The sequence below is a fragment of the Prinia subflava genome, chromosome 19 (genome assembly GCF_021018805.1).
Source record: "Prinia subflava isolate CZ2003 ecotype Zambia chromosome 19, Cam_Psub_1.2, whole genome shotgun sequence".
NCBI classification, from domain to species: domain Eukaryota; kingdom Metazoa; phylum Chordata; class Aves; order Passeriformes; family Cisticolidae; genus Prinia; species Prinia subflava.
This window is the reverse complement of record NC_086265.1, coordinates 1,626,495-1,648,119: the sequence shown is the minus strand read 5'-3', so window position 1 is coordinate 1,648,119 and position 21,625 is coordinate 1,626,495. Positions and strand designations below refer to the sequence as shown.

Sequence of the window (21,625 nt, the reverse complement as noted above, 5' to 3'; positions counted from 1 at the left end):
CCCCATGTCCCTCTGTCCCCCAGGATCAGACCCTGGGTGCCTCTGTCCCCCAGGATCAGTCCCTCTGTCCCCATGTCCCTCTGACCCCATGTCCCTCTGTCCCTATCCCCTGTCCTCTGTCCCTCTGTCCCTATCCCCTGTCCCCATGTCCCTCTGTCCCCATGTCCCTCTGTCCCCTGTCCCCCTGTCCTCTGTCCCTCTGTCCCCATGTCCCTCTGTCCCTGTCCCTCTGTCCTGTCCCCGTCCCTGTCCCGTTCCGCGGCCCCGCAGCGCCCCCGGGCTGCCGCCTGCCCGCGCTGCAGCGCCGGGGACGCGCCGCGCTCCTGCCGCGCGTTCTTAAAGCACAAAACCCACGGAAACCGCCGGGGCCTGTGCTCAGAGCGGGGTTGCCGTGTTTTATCTGTGTTCTCTGTCCCACTGCAATTAGCACCGCAGTGTGGTTAAAGCCTCTCGCAGGGAGCCCGCGCTGGTCACTGCCGCTGTCCCCTCTGTCCCCTCTGCCTCTCCCACCCGGCCCCATCCCGCAGTGGGTGTGAGCTGCCCTTTGCCGAGGGATACACCCGGATTCACGGCCAGAACGAGCTCACAGCTGCAGTTTAGGAATCACTCTCAGAGGGGATTTGTGCCATGGAGATAACCCGGCAGTGGTGGCCACAAGAAGGGACTTGGCCAGTGCTGTCACACCTGCAAGACACCTCAGGCACGAAGGGGAGCTCAGCCCGGGGACCTGCCACCTTTCCCTGCTGTGACCTGGGCTCCATCACGGCTCTTTCCCACCCCCAGGTAACATCCAGCCCCAGGTCACCCAACACACCATTTCACAAATCTGCAATACTTTAATCAAACCCTACTTAAGGCCATTGTTACTTTCATGATTGCACATATTCCTCCTTCTCAAGAGCACAGAAATCTTCATTAGCACGCCAGGACAGGGTCAAGCTTCCCCCTCCCCGTGGTCAGGCAGTGTGGGCAGAGCCACTGAGGCCTCCCAGTGCCGATGGCCACGGCCAGGAGGGCTGATCCTGGATGGCTGAGCAGGCAGCAGGGACAACTGCCAGGAGCTGAGTGACAGCTCATGCACCACGCAGCTTTTGCCAAGGCTCATCTCACACAGTCACCTGCAGCCAGCAGAGATTAAATGACAGGGCTGCGAGTTGGAGTCGCTGCAGAGCACAAGGTCACGGCACAGACCTGGGGCTTTCACAGTCACCACTGCCCTTCAACAAGTGCAAAGGCTGCAGCAACCCCAGGCAGGCTCCAGGTACCGTGGGAAGAGACATCACAGAAGTGACAGCACCCAGAAATGATTTGCAGTGCAGTCCAGGTACATCAAGTGGCAATAAAACTGTGAGTGGCTCCAGGACAGCGTGCCCCGTTTGGTGAGATGAACAGTGGCTTTTAAAAAGATCACTAAATCCCATCAGCGCTACCTACAGCAAACCTCATTTATTTTAAAGGCTCCCATTAAAGTGCCTTTTATCCCTAGCAATAGGCAGTTTTAAATCGCAAATAACCTCTCAGATCAGTCAGCAACAATCTTCATTCCACCGGAAAGAAGGGCCGTGGCTCAGGCTGGCCCTTGGGGGGACTTTAAAGGTCCTTGAACACTTGTGTGGAGGGGTCTGGATGAGCAGGAATGCCGAGCAGCAGGAACATCCCAGGGCTGACACCGAGTTGTGCAGGACTTCACCTTCCAGAGAGTTCTGGGGACGTGCAGCAGGGGTCACCACAACGTGACTGTGTCTGGGTGGGCAGCGTGTCCTCATGGACAGCATGTCCTGGTGGTCAGCGTGTCCCTATGGCAGCGTGTCCCTGTAGCAGCGTGTCCTGGTGGTCAGCGTGTCCGGGTGACAGCGTGTCCCTGTGGCAGCGTGTCCTCATGGACAGTGTATCCAGGTGGCAGCATGTCCTGGTGGGCAGTGTGTCCCTGTGGCAGCGTGTCCTGGTGGTCAGCATGTCGGGGTGACAGTGTGTCCTGGTGGCAGCGTGTCTGGGTGGCAGCGTGTCCCTGGGTGCTGGCGGGTGGCTCAGGCCCTGGCACCCTCGTGGCCAGGGCTGTCGGTGTCCTGCAGCAGTGGCGTGGTCTCAGAGGAGCGGGGAGGTTGGCTCTGCCTGCCGGGGGCACCGGGGCTCTTCTCGCCGGCGCCTCTCTGCAGGGGAGGGACAGAGGTCACAGCCTGGCACTGCCATCGTGTCCCCATTGTGCCCACCCCCAGCCCCTTTCAGTGGCCAAAGACCTGTTGGAGCCCTGGGCGCTGAGGATTTTAGACTTTCTGTGCTGGCAGGAACTGACCCCCAAGCAAACTCTGCATTGACCTGGGGCCGTGGAAAAGGCTTCCAAAACTGAGAGACAGCGCTGGGGTTGTGGGTGTGGAGTTTGGATAGAAGTGTGTGAGATCACAGGGTGGAAAACTCAGAGTTTAAGGGTTTAGAATCTAGTAATAGATATAAAGCAAGATGGAGGTTTGAGGGCCTACGCCCTTTTTCACCTTTCTTCTTTTCCTTCATTCCCTTTCCTTTCCTTTCCTTTCCTTTCCTTTCCTTTCCTTTCCTTTCCTTTCCTTTCCTTTCCTTTCCTTTCCTTTCCTTTCCTTTCCTTTCCTTTCCTTTCCTTTCCTTTCCTTTCCTTTCCTTTCCTTTCCTTTCCTTTCCTTTCCTTTCCTTTCCTTTCCTTTCCTTTCCTTTCCTTTCCTTTCCTTTCCTTTCCCTTCCCTTCCCTTCCCTTCCTTTCCCCCTTTTCCTTCTTTTTCACCTTCTCCTCCATGGGTCTGGGTGGTGTTTTGTAATTGGGTAGAAAAGTCTGCATTGTGGACCAGGGGTGGTTGGTTATTGAGTTAAAAGTAAAAATAACTTAGGTGTATTTTCTTAATTGGACAGTTTATCCTTTAAAAAGAGAGATAGGAGCCATTTTTTACTTTTCTAGCTAGAAGTGCTGTAGCACTCACAGTTTGTGAGATTGTACTATAGACAAGAATTAATAAACATCTGAGACTGAACACGAAATACCGCCTGGAGCATTTAATCCCAACCCTGGCAGAAAAGAAGATAAAAAGCAGGAAGGACCCTTTCCTCAAATGGAAGGGTTTTTTACCTCCTTTTGCATCTCCAGCCCTCCCAAAGGCAGGTTATTCCCATTCCTGTACCCCCAGCCTGAGGGGCTGTGTGCAGGAGCGCTGGGACACTCTGAGTGCTGCACAGCCCCCGAGATGGGAGGAGAGGGACGTTCTGCTGAGGGCCAGGAGAGCCTGGGGACCCAGCAGCAGCACCCACAGGCAGCACCCACCCCTAGGGGGATGGGGATGGAGGCTGCAGCCTCTGGGGAAGGTGGGAGCTGGGGCCTCCCCACCTGAGCGTTCACACTCACACCTACAGAGCAGGTTCACCACCCTCAGAGGTGAGCCAGGCACGCCTCTGAACAGAGCAGATTAATGACCCTAATTAATGCCAGAACCTCAGGAGGAAGCAGCAGGTGACAGGAGTGGGTCACTTCCTGCTGCTGGGGATAGAGACACCGACCTGCCTCTCGCCCAGAGCTTTCTGCTTGCTGGGGACGTGGGTTGGGGTGTGGTGGAGGGGCTGTGAGGCTTGTCTGAGCCTTTGACTGCCCATTGCTGCTCCAGCGTGGGCACCAGGGACACCACCAAGAACACCTGGAGACTCTTTGGGCATGGGGGTGAAGCCTGGGCTTGAGGATCTTGGAGGAATTTTCAGCCTTAATGTGTCCATGATTTCAAAAGTGTCTACAGACCTCAGGTGAGGGAATACAGAGCAAAAGAGATGATTAATATTCAAGGGTCACCTCCTCCAAGGTCAAGAACAGTCCACCCTAACAAGCATCCCAAGCCAGGAAAAAATGCCATCAGGGGAACATGGATGAACCAGGAGCTCCAAACACAAATGCAGAAAGGAACCACATGGGAGGTGGGAGCAGGGAGAGGCAATCTGGCAGGAACACAGGGAAACTCTCCCAGCATGCAGGGATGAAGACAGGAAAGCCAAAACCCACCTGGAACTGAATCCAGCCAAGGATGTCAGAGACAAGAAAGGCTTCCCTAAGTACCCAGGTGACAAAAGAAAGAGGAGGGACCCACGAGGGCCTGGGGCTGAATGAGGCAGGAGACCCAAAAAAACAGGGGAAAGTCCAGAGCAAGGAAGATGCACCCTTGGTGGAAGAGGATGAGGTCAGGGAATACTCAAGGAACCCAGACATGCACAGATCCATGGACCAGGATGGGATGAGTGGGCTCACGTCACAGCAAGGCCATTCCCTGTTGTCTTTGACCAGTCCTGGCTCAAAGACTGAAGGAAAGCAAGTGTCACTTGTATCTTGAAAAAGATCAAGAAGGAAGAGCTCAGCAGCTACAGAGCAGTCAGTCTCCCTTCATCCTGGAGAAAGTGATGGAGCAGCTAATTCCAGGAACCACTTCCAGGCACATGAAGGACAATTAAATCATCAAGTGTGGTCACTGGGCTTCATCAAGGGGGAACTGTGCTTGATGATGAAATGACTGGCTGGGTGGATCAGGGGAGAACAGTGGGTATTGTCCACCTGGACTCCAGGCTTTTGACACCATAAAATCCGTATAGAAAAGCTGAAGTGGGGGTTGGATGAGCAGGCAGTGAGGTGGACTCAAAACTGGCTGAACACAGAGCTGAGGTGGAGGCCAGTAACCATCAGTGTACACCAGGGGTCAATGCTGGGTCCAGGCCTGTTTAACATCTTTATTAACGATCTGCAAAAACTGGGGGAGTGGCTGGTGCACCAGAGGGACCTCAGCAGGCTGAGAAACGGGCTGGAAGGACCCTCATGAGGTTCAGCAAGAGGATGCACAAGGTCTTCAAGCTGGGATGAACAAGCCCACACAGCAGCACACACTAAAGGTCACCCAGCCCTGCAGGGGTTTGGCAGAAATGGACCCCAGAGTGCTGGGGACACGGGGCTGAAGGCGAGCCAGTGGTGTGGCAGGGTGGCAAAGGCAGCCAGCAGGTCCTTGGGCTGCTCTGGGAGTGCTGCCAGCAGGTCCTGGAGTGATCCTTCCCCTCTGCCCATCACTGGTGAGGCCACACACGGAGTCCTGTGCTCAGCCCTGGGCTCCCCAGGACAAGAGAGATGGAGCTACTGGGAAGAGTCCAGCAAAGGACCACTGGAGTGATTTTGGGACTGGGCTGTCTCTGATGTGAGCAGAGGCTGAGAGAACTGGGACTGTTCAGCCTCGAGAAGAGAAGGCTCAGGGGGATCTCACCACTGAAAACAAGGTTCTGAAGGGAGGGTGTAAGTACAGAGCCAGGCTCTTCTTGGTGGTCAGGACAAGAGCAAAGGGGCACTTTAAACACAGGGGATTGCACCTGGACATTTAAAAATACTTTTTTTTTCTTTTTCCTTTTTTTTTTCTGTTGTGAAAACTGTAAAAACGAGAACAGGTTGCCCTGGGGGATCTCCATTCCTGAAGACATTTAAGAGACATCTGGACATGGTGCTGAGCTAGGTGACTCTGCCTGAGCAGAGGGACTGGGATAGATGAGCTCCAGAGGTCCCTTCAAACTGAACGACTCAGTGATTTTGTGTTCCTGTAATACAAACCCAGATATTTCACACATCAGCAATTCCCTCCTGAAAGCCTCTCTCGCTGAGGCTGGGGTGACACCCACCAGTGGCCTGACCTCTGTTACCCCACATTCCAAAACTTACCTCTGGGACTCCAGCACTCAGAGATGGGGAAAAACAGGCAAAGAAAGTGTTTCCTCACACCAATCCTACTTTTTCCCCAATCCCTGCTGACACTATCAGGGCTGTAGATCAGGTAGGCCAGGAGAAACAATGAGAGCACATGCTCACAACCTGGTTAATGCCAGCATCAAGACATCTAAATCACCCCCAATAAAGCCATGAGACAACACCATTCCATCAAAGCTTGCCAGGAGGGCAAGGTGTGGACAGCAAACGTTTCATTTGATTGGTTTTAAGTGAAGTTTAATCAAATCAGGAGGAGAGAAAAGCGTTTTTTACCTTGACTGGGTACCCACCTACAGTCTGGCTTCCTGCAACACCGTCCCCTTAACCGGAGGCAGCTTTTTGGCAGAGGTGGCCTGGTTTGCCTGATTACTGTCTGAGCTCTTTTTATTGCTACTCCAAAATAAAGAGCATTTTTCCTAGAAGACAATCAGTCTGGTTTATGGTGCACTCGGACATGAGTTTCACGAGGGTTCCAATTTTCGGAGGAGATTTGGCAGAAAATCACCGTTTGACTAGAATCTAGTTATAAACGAGGATTTCGAAATTCAGATTAGGCTAAGTCCTACTCGAGATTTTGTTCAGTGTCAAGCCAGTTTTAAAATGGTCTGTTTGCCTTTTGAAAGTGTCACCACACGGGCTTTGGGCCACAACGGCAGAGAGCTACGACTATTTTACACCTGTACAGATTATATGCATTTTTTGAGTCCAACAGATGCATTTCAAACTGGCTCCACCATCAGCTAGACTAAGATTGAAGTGTTTCACAGTACCTCATCTGCCTTGGGAGCACGCTGCTCCCTCCAGAAGCCAGAGGCACACCTGAGGGAGGAGCTGGGTGCAGGGAGCCCTCCACGCTGGCAGACACGTGGCCAATGTCCCCGCTCAGTGTCCCCTCTGACATGGCCTGTGACTTGGGGAGGCAGGACTGTGCACGATTAAGCAATCAGGGCTAGATCAGCAACGCTTCAATCAAATGAGGAACACACCTTGGCTGCAAATCGCTGTCTTCCAGTTTACAGCCTCTTATCTGCTCATTAGGTGGAGGTTCATGTGTTGTTGTACAGCTTTCTTAGAGATTTCTAAGATCATTGAGGCTTTTTAATCACTTTCCAGGTAGTCAGGTACTTCCTGCCGTTGATTTTTTTAGTTCTAACACTTCGTGACTCTTTTGGCTGAGCACAGAAATACAGCTGGCTTATGCCTGGCTTTGGGATATTTCACAAGCAGATATTCAGTTGGCTTGAATGAATTTAAAATCCAGCTTTTTTTTTTTTCCCGACCCTTTCTAGCGTGGTTAAATCTCTTTGATACCAGGAATTAAGACTTGCACAAAGCAGGGTGAGGAAATGCCAGCTCAGGGCTGTGGAAGGTGTTGGAAATAACTGCCCAGCCCTTTTCCAGAGCCCCTGGGCTCATGTAGAGAGCTCAGCCTGTCTGTCAGTGCCACTCACATCTGCTGAAAGGGAACAGCTCACCCCAGGACCATCCTGGGAGCACAGTAAGGGTTTGGTGGTGAGCTCTGGGCTCCATCATCACCCCCACCCTGCAGGGAACTGCGTGGAGGAACAAGGGGATTTGGGATCATGTGTTTAAGTCACTTAAGTAATTGTACACTTGATTAAAATCCAATTAGGTGGCACTCCGAGAACCCTGGCGCTGTTTGAGGGGGTTTGCGTGGGTGTTTCAGCAGGGGCAGGAGCCAGCTGAGCAAAGGCAGCCCCTCACAGAGAATTCCCCTCAGCCTGCCCTCACCCAGGCACTGCCCTTCATCCCAGCCCCTTCCCCTGTGCAGCTTCAGAGCCAGCCCCAGGCACCTGACTGCAGCTAAATCAGCTTCCTTTGGTGTAGGGTTAGGCAGGAAGCTGGATCTCTACTTCCAGCTTTCTAAAGCTTGTAGAGAGCTCAGAGTCACCAGATCACTGTGGAGCCAGAGCCACAGATCCCCACTGGGTGTTTTGGGGGTTTCATTTTCAGTCCTGGCAGCTCAGCTCAGCCTCACCCCACTGCCTGCCCCAGGGCCCAGCTCCCAGCAGGCTCCAAAGGTAAGCCCAGATCTATGGAGGCTCTGAGGGTTTCACTTTCAGAGCTCTTTGGAGCAGTTTGCACAGAAACCAAGTGCGTTTCAAGGAAATACAGAATCCCTGCTGGGCTGAGGAGCAGCCACAGCGGCCCTGTCCCCTCTGCAAGAGCACATCTCACTTCACAGGCTGTGTTCAGAGAGCTCCATCCTCTGGAGAAGGAAACATGGAAGGAACATTCCTGTTCTGACTGGAAAAACGCTGGGACCTGGGGAGCTGCACTGGCACAGACCTGCTCATGCTTTCTACAGAGGCTGGGCTGAAAACCAGGATTGCTCCCTCATTAGCTGGGTGAGCTGAGGAACTCCTCCTCCTCCAGGAAGCCACTCTCATCACTGCTGTGCACCAAAAAAGCCAGAAATGCTTCACATTATCTACTTGCAGCCCAATTTCTACATGGCTGAGGAAGTCCTGCTGCTGGCACCTGGCACCTGGCACCACCAGGAGGTTGCTGGTGGCATCAGCCAATGTTTCCTCAGACGTGTTAGATTGTCAGCACAAACTGCACGGTGTGATTGAGCCTGATTCGAGTGGCAGCACTCCCCAGCAGGCACCTGCAGGTCCTTACCTGGCTCAGTGCCATGAGCAGAGCTGCTGACACGACGAAGGGGACGCTCAGCCCGAGGAGGATGTACTGCAGGTACTCCAGCACCAAGGGGAGCAGCACCAGGTTGGTGTAGAACTGCTGCAGCACCGAGCCCTCGATGGATCCGCTCTGCCCAGAGAAGCAGAGCTGTCAGGGCATCTCCCTCCCGCCCAGCCCCGAGACACAGCAGCTGAGGGACTCCTCTCCCACCACCTCCCAGCACAAATTGGGGAATTTATGCAAGATTCAGGCAGGCTGAAAGCTTTTAGGGAGTCAGCTGGACATGCAGCCGCAGCTGGAGGCTGCAATCCCGGCCCACATGAGGGATGCTGGCAGCTCTGTGCAGGGCCCTGTTTAACCCCACATCTAGGGCAGAGCCAGAGATTTACCAAGTATAGTGCGGGGTTTGTTCAGCTCAGAGGGATTAATGGCATTGCCAAGCATTGAAAAGCCTTCTGTTGGTGCTTAATTAGTCTGGCTGGCTTAAAGCTTTATGCAAAGTGGAGTTTCCCCAGCACCGGGTGATGGGGAAGCAGGAGAGGCTCTGCAGAACCTCAGAGGAAAGCAGCTCACCTCTGCAAACCACAGCATCGGCAGGACCACTGGCTTAATCTTCCCTGTTTGACTGGGGGGAAGAAAATGAAAAAAGAAACACACCCTCAGGTTAATGGCTGATCAGGTCACAACTAGCACCACAATTCTTCTTAAGGAAGTCTGACTGACAGTGGCCAGAAACCAGCACAAGGGGGTGGCAATCCCTGCTTGGGGTCCCACCTTGGAGGACCAGGTGTTTTTCATGCCAGAGCAGAGCTTGTGCTTCCACGGGGGCTCGACTGCCCGAGGACAGCAGTGAGTGCCATCCCAAACCTGGGCTCCAGGGAGGGGAAACTCAGAGAAGCAGAATGCTGGAGCTCATGTCTCAGTCCCTGGGTGGCACCACGGGGTTGGCTGCAGGTTTGCCCCTCAGCCCAAGCAGCAAGAGCACACTCCCACCCCTGCTGGTATTTAACATCTGGCACCCAGAGATTGGTTACAGACAGCTCCTGTTTGCTTTCAGAGCTGGAAGTGTCTTTTGGACACAGGCTTCACTCTCTACCCCACAGGCACAGTGGGTTTTGCCTCTCCACGTTGCAGGTGACTCCTGAGAGGCAGCACAGTGTGGGTGAACAGCTCCTGCCTCAGCAGGAGGAACAAGCCAGCCCTCAGGATTGTCCTGGCCAGGGACAGGGACACTGCCTGGGCTGAGCAAAGAGGCAGCCACTCCCTGCACTGCTAAAGGATGCAGTGACCACTGCCTGTGGTCACTGGAATGGCTGATGGTTCAGCAGTGCTAAAGGATGGGACCTGTGGTCGCTGGAATGGCTGATGGTTCAGCAGCTCCTCCAGCAATAGGACAATTGGTCATGGTAAAGCTGCTTCATCTTTGGGGAGAATAAACTCAGCAGCAACCTCAGCATCAGCAGAACTCCCTGCTGGGGGAAGGCAGGTGGACATTTCCAGGAGGTGAGCACTTACATGATACCAGACACCTGCTTTATGTACAGGTTCAGCTGGAGCTTGATGGAGCAGTTCATGGGAATGCCCGTCATCTGCAGAGGGGGAGAACAACCAGACCATCAGTAACCCCCAAAGGACTTTGTAGAGACCAGCAGACCCTGTCCAGCAGCATTCAAAGACCATGAAAACATCACACTTCAAAGCTGGTCTTGCTGACACCCATTAAGATACTGGTTTCTCATGACTCTGCACTTTTGCAGCAGATTTTTACAAGCAGAGAATTTTTGTTGGACTGTCCCTGTTTGTAGTCAGCAGCCTGCAGCTAGATAAGAGTATCATTAACTGTACTGTTATCAGGAGCTGTTTGATACTGTAATAAACTTAATTAGATTTTCATAACTGCGATAAGAAAAGCAGTCAGGACCCAATGTCTAGTTAAGACACACAGTTTACCTCACCTCAGGAGGGAAATAGGTTGGTGGCTTTTTTGCTTAAGCAAACATCACTGAACGTTTGGAAAAACTGACCACACATAGCAGGCTGTGGGTGGAAAATCTCAAAGTCCCTTTCCCCTCAGCAGCTGGGACAGTGACACCTCAGGAGACCCCAAATCACCTCTGGAGTGGTGACTTCACCCTCCTGCTGTAGGTGAGAGGTGTCACAGAGCAGCAGCCCAGTGCAAAAGCACTCAGCTCCAGATGGGCAGGTGGAGAGAGGGGAAGAAGCCAGCCCAAAACTGGAGGTGCCAGCTTGAGCCCCAGCGTGGCCTCCAGCGTTTGCCAGGCAGTTCTCATGGCAATGTGCATTTGCAGATCTGGGGCAGAGCTGGGCTGCTGCCAGATACACCTCCTGGTGTTATGGGCCTGAGTCAGTGGAAACAACTTCACTGTGCTTATCGAAACAATTAAGTTTATAATTGGTTCTGCAATTTTCTAGAAGCCAGGCTAATTACTCAATTAGTTTATAGCTTTGACATTTTTATCTGCACATGTCCTCGCCAGTCTTTGCACTATGGAACCTGCTCCAGTCAGTGCCACGAGAGCAGAGCGGTGCCAGCACTCAGCTGATGGCAGGGTCCCCACGGTCCTGGGCTGGTCCCCGGGGTGAGGGAGGGCCCTGCAGGGCTCACTCACGGGGTGCACATCCAGGAAAAGCCCGTGCTGGTCCTTGCTGGGGTGCAGCCCCTCCACCGCGCTCACCAGGGACGGGTCGGCGTTGTAGAAGTGAGGGTGGGAAATGAACATCGGCGCATCTGCATGAGATTAAAGACACCTTAAGCTCCTCCACCCCCACCCAAGAGCTTTTCTTTGAGGTTTTTAAGACCTTGCAGTACTTGTTTTGAACAGGCTTTTATATTTTCTCCTCCCAATCTCCTGCCCTCCCTGCAGGTTGTTCCCCTGATCTGGGAGGGTTCAGGAGCACCCACTCTCTCCCCACCATGCAGCACACAATGTGTGCAACTCCTGCTGCCAGACACGAGTCAGGACACCCAGGCGGGACTGTCACTGCTGCATGACACACACGCAGTGTGCAAAGCTAACATTTCATCTGGCTGTTGGTGGGCTGCCTCTTCTTTCCTCCCCCCGCCAGCCCAGGGTTGTAATGCTCCCATGGTGTATCCCCAGGCATTCCCACAAATGCCAGGCTCCCACAGGGCTGGGCACTGAAGGAGCTTTGGGCTTTTCCCTCTTTCCCTCATTGCTAAGAGGCCTGTGGGAGTGCAAGCAGAGCCCACCAGTGCTTTTCAACACCCCAGCAAGCACCAGGGCTGTTTTTCCGGACAGCCAAGGTCATAAAATCAAATAGCATCTCAAATTTAATACTGGTCCATCAGAGGAGAGGCAGGGGAGGAAAGGACTTACTGAGCCTACAGGTGCTGACGTTCTGGATGCCAGACTGCAGGCAGGGGCAGAAGCCCTCGTTGGGTGGGTAGTCTGTGCCGTTGGCAAAGAGGGTTTTCGGCGCCACGAAGCGATAGGTGGGCACACCCTTGAACTTCCCAGACTGCTCGTACACCAGAGTCATGGATCTAGCAGGGTTTCAGTGGAGAAGGAGCAGGGTTAGCCAACAGGCTCCCAGCCCAGAAGTGGGTTCTTATCTTGGCTGGATAAGATGCAGTTGCAATGTAACTTAGACTTTGAGATCAAGATAAACCCTCAGTGCAGCACTTTGGGGAATGAGTATTTAAGCCTTTTCCTTTCTATGTTTTGAGCACATCTTAAGGGTTTGATCAGGACTAATTAGGGAGAGAAACCACAGGCTCATAAGCCTGTTTGCTATATCCAGGTGAGATTTGTTTGAGGGCATGTAGTAATCCCCAGGGCTGCTCTCCAAGAGATAATACCCACTTTATGCAAGCCTTGGCTCTGAGTTGCTCCGTTACAGGGCACTGGATAAGTCTCTTTCACTGGCCAGCTCCAGAAACAGACTGCCAGGGGAGTGGAAAATTTCCCTACGTGACACAGCAAGATTTGTTTTCCTTGCTGCTGGAGGCTGTTGATGGTGTGCTGCAATATTGCTGGCCAGGTTTGATGCAAGTTCCCAGGACAAAAATTTGCTCCCTTCATACTCAAGTGAGGCTCGCAGGGATCTGAGAATCACAGAATGAGTAAATGGGTCATGATGGGCTGCCAGGACAGCCTGGGCAGGCCAAGGGGATGCTCATTCCTAGAGTCCTTCCAAGGATGGGGGATTCAGGGCACGTTCAGCATTACACATGTGCCTCTTGGCTCTGCTCTCCTTCCAGCAGGGAGGCAGGAGCTGCTCTGGCACATCAGCAGGACAAAACCCTGGTAGCTGCCTCAGCATCAGCTGCACTTCAGGTGCACAGAGCACAGGGGATGGCCCTGCCTGCCCTGCAGAGAGGCAGGTATGCTCTGAACCTGCCCCCTGAGGTTAGTGACTGTGTGAACAGAGGCTGAGGCAGAGCTTTGGGGAGGAGACAGCACTGCCTGAGAAGCTGAGCCACTTCCCCCACAGGAACCTCCTGTGCCAACAACAAACCCAGCTTGGTTTCCTCCTCTTCACTGGAAGCCTTGCCTGGAAGGCTGCTCTGTTCCAGAGGTTTCTGTAGCTTTACAGGAACGGGGATGTGTTTAAACTTTGGTTACAGGTAAACTTCCCTGTAAACTCCTGGCTCAGGGTCACTTTGGTGTTTGCTGATGTCCTTTGTGTAGAGGAATCCCTGTGCTGTTGCCTGGCTCAGCTGTCTGTTTGTTCACTGAAGAGGTCATTGTTCTCTATTCAACGTGAGCACTTGCTTGTTTTGCAGCACTATCTACAAAGTGGAATTATCATTATCTTCCCCAAGCTAGGGGCAGGGGGTTTGTGCCTGTTTCCCCTCCTTCCAGCCTCAGGCACACAGGCCGGCTCTGTGGGGAACTTTAACCCCTGGGTGATCAGCTAAGGTCAGGGTGTCTTATACAAGCAGAAGGGGCAAAAAAAAAAGAAAAAAAAAGCCAGGAAATGGCACTAATTTCCCCCCTGACATAATGTTTCTAAGGGTTTAGTCAGCTGAAAGAGTTCTGCAGTTGCATTTTCCTTACTTCAACCCTTACCTCTCCTTCTCACTGCCCACCTCTCACCTCCATTGGATAACCACATCTGGTTATTTTGCACTGATTAAATGTGGGCAAGATGGACTTCTCCAGAGATTTGGAAGCTATTTCTGGACACCACAAGATGCTGATAGTGAGACAGCCATGCTGTTTGCAAAGCTCAACCCTGCAAACCTGAGCTGCAGCTGAGCTTTAACTGCAGAAACAAATCCCAGCCCTGTGCCTGTGTGTGTGTGTGCAGGATAGCCTGTCCTGCCGTGGCCTCACCTGCAGGCATCAGGGCTGTAGAACTCCAGGGACGTGGGGGACATGAAGGGTGGCCACATCTCCCCTGCTGTCCCGTTGATCATGTTGCACTGGCTGCTCCGCCAGTAGTTCACCTGTGGGACAAGTGTGGAGAGAAGAACTCAGCAGAGGAGCTGGCTCCATTCCTGCATGGAATGTCCACCATCCCACGCTGCTGCCACAGCAGCAGCAAAGATCTCCCCAGTCTTGAGCATCTTAATTTCCACCCTCCATGATTCTGTGGGCCAAACCCGATCAGTGGACAAAATTCCCCTGCCCCCAGGGGTTGACCCCCACATCCAGGTGATTTTAGTAAGGAGCAGAATTCCACAAGGGGAGGGTGAAGCATCCTTTAACAAGAGTATTTTGTTAAAACACAGCAGCCTGAGACCTCAACCATCAGAGGCAACCAGCTCCAACAGCACTGCAAGGGAGTGCAAGTGAAAGCCATGAGGAGATGAATTTCAGGATGAATTTTTCATCCTGAAAAGTCCCTTGCCTCACAGCTGCCTCCTGGCAATGTGCAGCATTTGAAGTCCTGTAGAAGCTTGTCTTCAAACCTGATCCCCACACAACAGCACCCAGAGCTTTCCAGCAGGCATTCCCCATTCTTCAGGGCTGGCTGCCACTCACCTTCTTCAGCCCGTTCCACGAATCCACCATGTGGACCTGACTGATGTTCTTCATGCCTGTGTTGACTGTGAACAGCCCTGAATTGGAGTTGTTAAACTGCAGAGAGAAGGAAGGATTGTTTAATCTGCTGCACACAGCAAGGCTGCAGCTCCTCCCTGACTCTGGGTGCCCCCAGCAGCTCTAGGGGTGCCTCACACCCTTCAGCTTCTCAGCTTTTACTTGGCTGAGAGTCTGAGCTGTGCCCAAGATCAATATTGCTGTGATTTCCCAACCAACACTTTACTTACATCCATGAATATTCCAAACTTCCCCTTGAAAGGGATCATGCCAGGAACAATTGCATTTATTGCATCTATCAGGGGGTCTTCATACCCCCACATGATCTCCCCCACTGTCCGGTTCATGAACGCCTCCTGCTTCAGCCCAGCCAGGGCTCCACTCAGCAGAATCTTCAAAAAATTTGGCAGTTTTTCCATCATCACAGCTGCTCCCTGAGAAAGGAAACAAAACTCTGGGATGACAGTCCCATCTTTACCGAGGATGAAGCATTTTTGGTGCTAATTAAAATTGTTCTGCTGCTCCCATCTATAGCCCCAGAGGAATCCTCTGGACAGACTGAGGTTCTTCATTTATTCCCAGTTGGGGAGGAAAGCAGTTGAGGGCTCACGGGCTTGATTTCCCCACAGGGTGCTCAGATGAGGTTGCAGACTCCAGACCAGCTGCTCTGCACACTCTGGGTTTTGTAACAATAGCAGCATAACAGAACAATCAACACCAAAAAAGCAGAAAATTTCATTATGTAAACTTAACCACCTCACTGCTTGATCAGCCTTAAGCCCTACAAGAAAGTAATTCAGTGGTTCAAATCTGGATATCAACACCCTCCCTGCAACCCCAGAAGGTGGAACCCATCCAAGCAACAAGCACTTACCATCATCATAATGTTTGGCACAACAATGTACTCCTCTTCCGTGCCATTGGACAAGTGTGGCTGGAAGAAAAGGTTCCTGTTCTCCAGGTAGGAAACGGTGTCATTTTCATGGAACGTGATATTTGTTTTATTCCTGTACTCCCTGCAAAGAGATGGGAGATGATGGGAACCATCCCTAGGCAGAGCCCCTGGAGCAGGAATGGGGGACACCAAACCCCAGCCAGGAGCCACGGGGCAGGGGGGAGGCAGTGTGGGAACAGAGAGAAACCTCCCACCCCAGCCAGGGTGAGGGTCTGGCAGAGGAGAGGGCAGCCCAGGAGCCAGGCATCCCTGGCAGGCTGGATTCTTGCAGACACAAAGTGTTTCCTCCTGACTCAACACCCAAGAAATTTAAAACAAAAGCCTAAATCTTCTCTGTTGTTTCACCTCCAGCCACTGGAAAGCCCAGCCACATCAGAGAGGCCTGCAGAGCCACAGCAAAGCAACCTGCAAACAGGAGAGGACCAGCCAAGATGCCCCATGTTCCACCAGCGAGCCCACACCGATTTGCTCCCAAGCTCCCCAGTTCAGGGCAGCCTGACCCTCCACACCTCCTGCCCCTCAGCCCATCCACGTCCTGCACACTGCCCAGGGGCAGCCCCAGCCTCGTGGAGGCCGTCCCCAACACCACGAGCCTCTTACTGCTCCTGGAGGAACTGAAGCTCAGCTCACCAGCAAAAACAAAGTCCTTCACTGTGGAGCCTCTGTTTTACAGCCCACATTAGGGAAGGGCACTAATCTTGCTCAGCAGGAACACAAGGACACTAATAAGCTTTGCCCCTTTGTTTATTCTTATTTACAGTCCGTGAAGCTTTTCCCCAAGCCAGGAGAGCGATGTGATGGCAACGTACAGAAGGGGCATGGGGGGAAACCAGGGCATGAACACACTGCAGGCTGCCCTGCACACGCTGCAGGCTGCCCTGCACACGCTGCAGGCTGCCCTGCACACGCTGCAGGCTGCCCTGCACGCTGCCCACACAGCTCGGGGTTCACCTGGAACCTGCCACACGAGCCTGCTTTGGCTGCTGGTCCAACCCCACCACACCAGTGCAGGACTAATATGTTGAAGATCACTCAGCCACCACGCTCAGCCACGGCTGAGAGACCCAGCCCTGCTGGGTGTGTGGGTCTGACCCAGTGCCAGTGCTCCATCCTTGCTCCCATGACCACAGCACTCATGCCAGGCACATTCTGGGTCTCAAATTAGATAAGGACTCAGGCTGGCCCGTGAAGTTTGATATTGAGGCAACTCCAGCTCAAGAGCCGGGCTCTTAAATGCACAGTGAAGATTAAAAGAAGAGCACTCTGAAGACAGGGTCACCCACACCACACCAACAGCCCTCATAGCCATGTTTGGACCGTATCAGCCCAGGTCTGCCTGCCCAACAGGCCCCAGAAAAACCCTGAGCTCCACAGCTCAGTGCAGCACCCGCCAACCTCCCCGCCTCAGTGACCTACACGAGTCTTTAGCAAGACCAGATTTGGGTCACTGTGAAATCCAGGCCTGCTGATGCCATGTCCTCCTGCCAGAGGGGCCAGCCAGCAGCCTGGCAGGCTCGGGCCAGGCTGGGACACACGTGGCTCCTGACCTGTACACGTAGGGTCCACGCTGGCTCAGCACCGGCTTCGCTCCCTGCAGGACCTGCTTGGGGTTCAGCACCTCGAAGAAATGCACAGACAAGTAGAAAGGAACAGGGATGTCTTTCCACATTTGGAAGGAGATGCTGCTGGGGTCGATCCTGACGTTCTGTAAGGAGGAAAAAATAAGGAGGCACAACTTTTGGCCCCTGTGGCTGCAGATGAACACATCCACCCTCAGCTCCACGAAGGTGGCAGCTACAACAGGAGCTCTCCAGAGGATCCAGGTGTGTCTGGCAGGCTGAAACCCAGCTGGATCTACAGGGAGAGCTCCTGTGTGTGTGCAGAAGCATCAGGTTTATGCCACAGGATAGATATGCTGGTTTATTTATTCAGGCTTACTCTTCTAATCCTAGCCAGAGGGTTTCCGAGTGCTTTGATGTGCTGGAGGATTGGCTCTGAATTATTCACTGCTCTGTTTTACTTGTCTGGCAGGAACAACCCTGTCCCAAAGGCCCTGGCTCACAGGTTTGGTAGCTCCACACAGCTAAAAGCAAGCAAGGAGCAGTGGCACAGCTAACCTCACAATTCTTTGGGTACCAGCACGGAGAGCCCACTAGATTCCCAAAAAGAAGATGGAGAACTGGGATGGCAACGCAGCTGTGTCCCAACAGCACAGCACAGGGCACCTCTGCCTCCTCACTGCCAGCCTGCATTGACTCACAGTCGAGCAGGAGGCAGCTCAAAGGCAAGGCAAAATCCATTCCCATCTCACTGGCCTGGGAAATGCCTGAAGGAGCTCAAAGACAACTTAAGTCCTCCTCATCTCAAAAGACAGCTTAAGCCCTCCTGGCACATCTGCCTCCACTCCCACCCTGGCTGCGGGGCACTGCAGTAGCACAAAGAGCTTGTTCCTTCATGAACATTTAATCGGAATGTGTTCCACCATATATAACCTCTTCTTCTGCAAGCACCAATCCTTGTCCCTGCTGAGGTGATCCAGCCAGCTTAGGGAAGTGGGGTTGATCCCCCAAAGGGAGGAGAGGCGTGGGCTTCGTGCTGGTGCAGCTCAGCAGATCCTGCTCTGGAGCAGCTCCATCTGCCTGGGCACTTATTTGCTGACACAGGGAGTTGAGGTACCACAAATTTCCCCTAACACACCTCATTTCTCGAGGCATTTCATGGCAAGGCTGTGAGCAGCAGGCCTCTGCAAGCCCCTCACCCAAGCCCTATCCCTGTCTCCACAGGGCTCTGTAACCCATCTAACCTGGCAAACCCTTCCCACCACCACTTCCATGCCCACATGCTGCTCTAACTTTGCCAGCCTCGAGGATTTCATGGCAAAGAAGCCATTAAAGCAGTAACAGGACAAATTTTTATTTAGCCTGCTTTACAACCCTGATTCCCAAGTGTTGAATTGATCACAGCCATGAACATCTTGTTTCCTTTAATTGCTTGTTCTGTCTTGCACACCTGTTGCATATGCATTTCTTTTTATAATAAATACCCAGTCAGATGGAGCTACATCCCAGCTCCCTGCTGCCTTTCCCAGCTCCCTCCCACCTGGGCACAGCAGCTCAAGGTACTCCACGGGTATTGCTAAGATCCCCACAATGGGGTAGCCTTGAAATTAAGCTGCTTTTGGGTCAAAACAAACACGGTCATACATCTGAAATAAAAATACAGTGCTGGTCGACTAGATGGGTTGCAAAGTGTCCTTGAGATGTTTGACCCCTCCTGACCAGGCTGATCTTTGTTCCTGAGGAAGTGAAAGGAACTGGTTGCTCCAGATGGGGCCAGAAGAGCAGCAGCTCCACCACAGCACCCAAATCCTGCCTCTCCAGGAGGGAGGCACCCTGCTCAGGAGAACTGAGGGATGAGGTTTCCCCTGCAGACTGGGAGGAGCAGTTAAGCTGGGTGTCAGTCGGACCTCACCCTCCACATCCTCTCAGCACCCTCCTCCTCACTCCTGCCACCCAGGGCAGCAGCAGAGGTCCCAAGTGGAGCAGAGGGATGAGCTGATGCAGCCTCACTGTGTGCAAGCTCGTCCCTTAGGCAGCAAGGTCTGTGGCATTCCAGATGCTTCCAGAAAAGCCATATCCCCAGATTTTACAGTGTAGGTGGAGCAGGAGACAGGCTCCAAGCTCCCTGCTTCTCTGTCTGTCCCTGCAGACCTCACCTAAAGATATCCTTGAAACAACCACCTCTCTGTAACTCAGTGCTTTTCCATCAGGATGCACCATCCTGACAGAGCTCAGGGAGCCAGGCTGGCCAAACCAGCCTTTGCCTGCCCAACCCCAGCCCTTCAAGCTCCTCTCACCCACACTACTCTGAGCACCAACCCAGGAGTTTCAGTAATGGACTGAATGTTTCTCATCACTCATCACCACTCAGCTTAATGTGAAATGGAAAAAAATATAAACTCAGGGCAATTTTGCATCCTGCTGAAGATGCAGAGACCAAGGGCTTGAGGCGAAGTGAGGAGAAACAAAGGTTGATCTTTTACTCATCTTCTGTTCTCATAGCAAATTACTAGGACTTAGCTAATTAGGTTGAGAGAATCAGGATTGCCTAAAAAGGGGGCAGAAAGATTTTTGCACAAAAAGTGTCATTTCTGTTCTGCAGGGGCTGTTCAGCCTTTTATCTGCAGGTACCAGTTCCTGATGTCCTGAAACCGAACAAAGACTTTTCTGCTGTTTAATCTGCAGGATGGTCTGGCTCTGCCCAGCCAGCAGCACTTCCAAGGGGTATGTTTAAGTAGGTCATTTTCGGCAGAGACTTTGCGCCACACACAACGCCAGCCATTGGCTGTGAGGTGTTTGTTCACCTCTTTCATCAGAACCAAATTTTCAGGGACGCATCTGGGTAGGTGGCAGCTTGGAGAAAGGCCAAGGCAGGGAGCACATCTGCCTTGGACAGGGAGGAAAAGGTTTGGCTAAATGTGGGGATGAGCTCTACATTACAGCAGGGTAACTGCTGTCCCAGGAGCAGGGACAGGAGTGCTGGTTCATAAAACTGTGCAGCAGCTACTGAACACACCAACAGCTCCATCCACAGCCCCACATTCTGGGGACAAACCCTCTTCAGCCTCAGGACCTCTCCTGTGGATAAAACAGGTCTTCAGAGAAGCAACTCTTCAGGCTTTCAGTTTAGGTAACTTGGAGGCTGCTCCATGCACAAGGCTTCCCTGGAGTCTCCTGCACATCATCCCGTTTCCAGCTGGGAAAGCATCTCCCAGAGCATGTGTGAGAGTGGCAGCCTGCTTATCTGCTTATGAAAGGAAAAACTGGTGCTGCAGGTAGAGGCAGGAGGGAAGGGAGGAAGCGTCGGTGCTTAGGGTGATGCTCTGCCAAGCACTGCATCCCCGGCCAGCTCCAGGGATGCAAAGAGCCCTCGTTAAGCAGCGTTGGTTAACCTGCTCACCCCGGGCAAATGTGCTGTCACCGAGGGTGGAACACGCCAAGCCCGGAGTGAGAGCCTGAGGCTGCTCGGAGCCGCAGCGACACCGCCACCACCTCCAGCGCTCGGCTCTCCGCACCGACCGCACCGACCGCACCGACCGCACCGACCGCACCGCACACGGCAAACGTGCCCGCGAACCGAGTCCCCGACCGCACCGAGCCCCGCACCGAGCCCGAGCCCCAGCCCCCGACCGCACCGAGCCCGAGCCCCAGCCCCAGCCCCCAGGGCACCGAGCCCCTGACCGCACCGAGCCCCAGCCCCGCACCGCCCCCGCGCCGCCCGCATCACATCCCGCTCGGCACCGCCACCGGCCCCGCATCCCTCAGCGAGCCCCGCCGCGCCCCCCGCGCCGCCCCGGGCCCGCTGACCTTGATGACCTGCTGCCGGATGATGACGGGCCCCAGGAGCAGCAGGCAGCCCCCCAGGAGCGCTAAGGCCACCCCGGCCAGCCCCAGCCCCACGGACAGCTTGCGCCGGGCCACGGCCATGGCGGGGCGGAGCCGGGAGCGGGTCCGGCCGCCGCGGCCGCTTTATGGCCCCGGCCCGGCCCGGCCCGGCCCGGCCGAGGGGGCGGGGCCTCGGCCGAGGGGCGGGGCTGGCGGGGAAGGCCCCGCCCCCGGCCCCGCCCTCCCGCGCCGGGAAAGGGCGGGCGGCGGCGGCAGCGCGAGCACGTGTGAGCCGCGGAAAAACGGGAAAATCGGTGAAATGGGGAGAGGGGGATACATACAGGGATAGAATAGCGCTCAGTACGGCTGTAGGACAGAACGGGTCTGTGTTGGAGGGGGTCTTAAAGATCATCTCGCTCCACGCCCTGCCATAGGCAGGGAAACCTTCCACTATCCCGGTTTGCTCCAAATCCAGCCTGGACTTGGACACTTGCAGGGATTCAGGGGCAGGAACAGCTTCTGTGGGAAGCCTGTTCCCGTTCCTCACCATCCTCACATTTCCTAATATGTAATCTAAACCTATTTTTTTTTTCAATTTGAAGCCATTCTTAATTGTTCTATCACTACATGGTAGACAAAAAATACATAATTGTGTTTGTATTCATGTGTATATGTATATATTTATATATGTCTTGCCTGAGGAGTTAACATCCATCACCCATTAACCTGCCTCTGTTTTTACATTTAACCCAACTCTGCTTTTCCAAGGAACTGGGTCTTCTGTCTATCTTGTGCACCTGAATGTGGCCCCGAATAAAAACCTTGTTGAGTCTCTATCCCCAGGAGCATCCAGAAGGCA

At 53.5% G+C, this 21,625-nt stretch overlaps 1 protein-coding gene across 2 annotated transcripts; it reads right to left on the bottom strand.

Annotated features, from left to right (window-relative positions):
• Positions 1-816: 816 nt before the first annotated feature.
• Positions 817-20,954, bottom strand: SCARB1 (scavenger receptor class B member 1). 2 transcript variants are annotated; one of them, XM_063415938.1, is made up of 12 exons: positions 20,749-20,952; positions 16,930-17,087; positions 15,302-15,443; positions 14,658-14,861; positions 14,371-14,466; positions 13,720-13,832; positions 11,758-11,924; positions 11,029-11,147; positions 9,914-9,987; positions 8,972-9,023; positions 8,381-8,527; positions 817-2,150 (listed from the first exon to the last, which is right to left on the bottom strand). In XM_063415938.1, the coding sequence occupies exons 1-12, from the start codon at positions 20,866-20,868 to the stop codon at positions 2,028-2,030; spliced, it is 1,515 nt and encodes a 504-aa protein (XP_063272008.1). In that variant the 5' UTR covers positions 20,869-20,952; the 3' UTR covers positions 817-2,027. The 2 variants fall into 2 exon arrangements, with proteins under 2 accessions (XP_063272008.1, XP_063272009.1); XM_063415939.1 differs by lacking the exon at positions 817-2,150 and adding an exon at positions 2,165-6,150 and having other exon boundaries at positions 20,749-20,954.
• Positions 20,955-21,625: the final 671 nt, after the last annotated feature.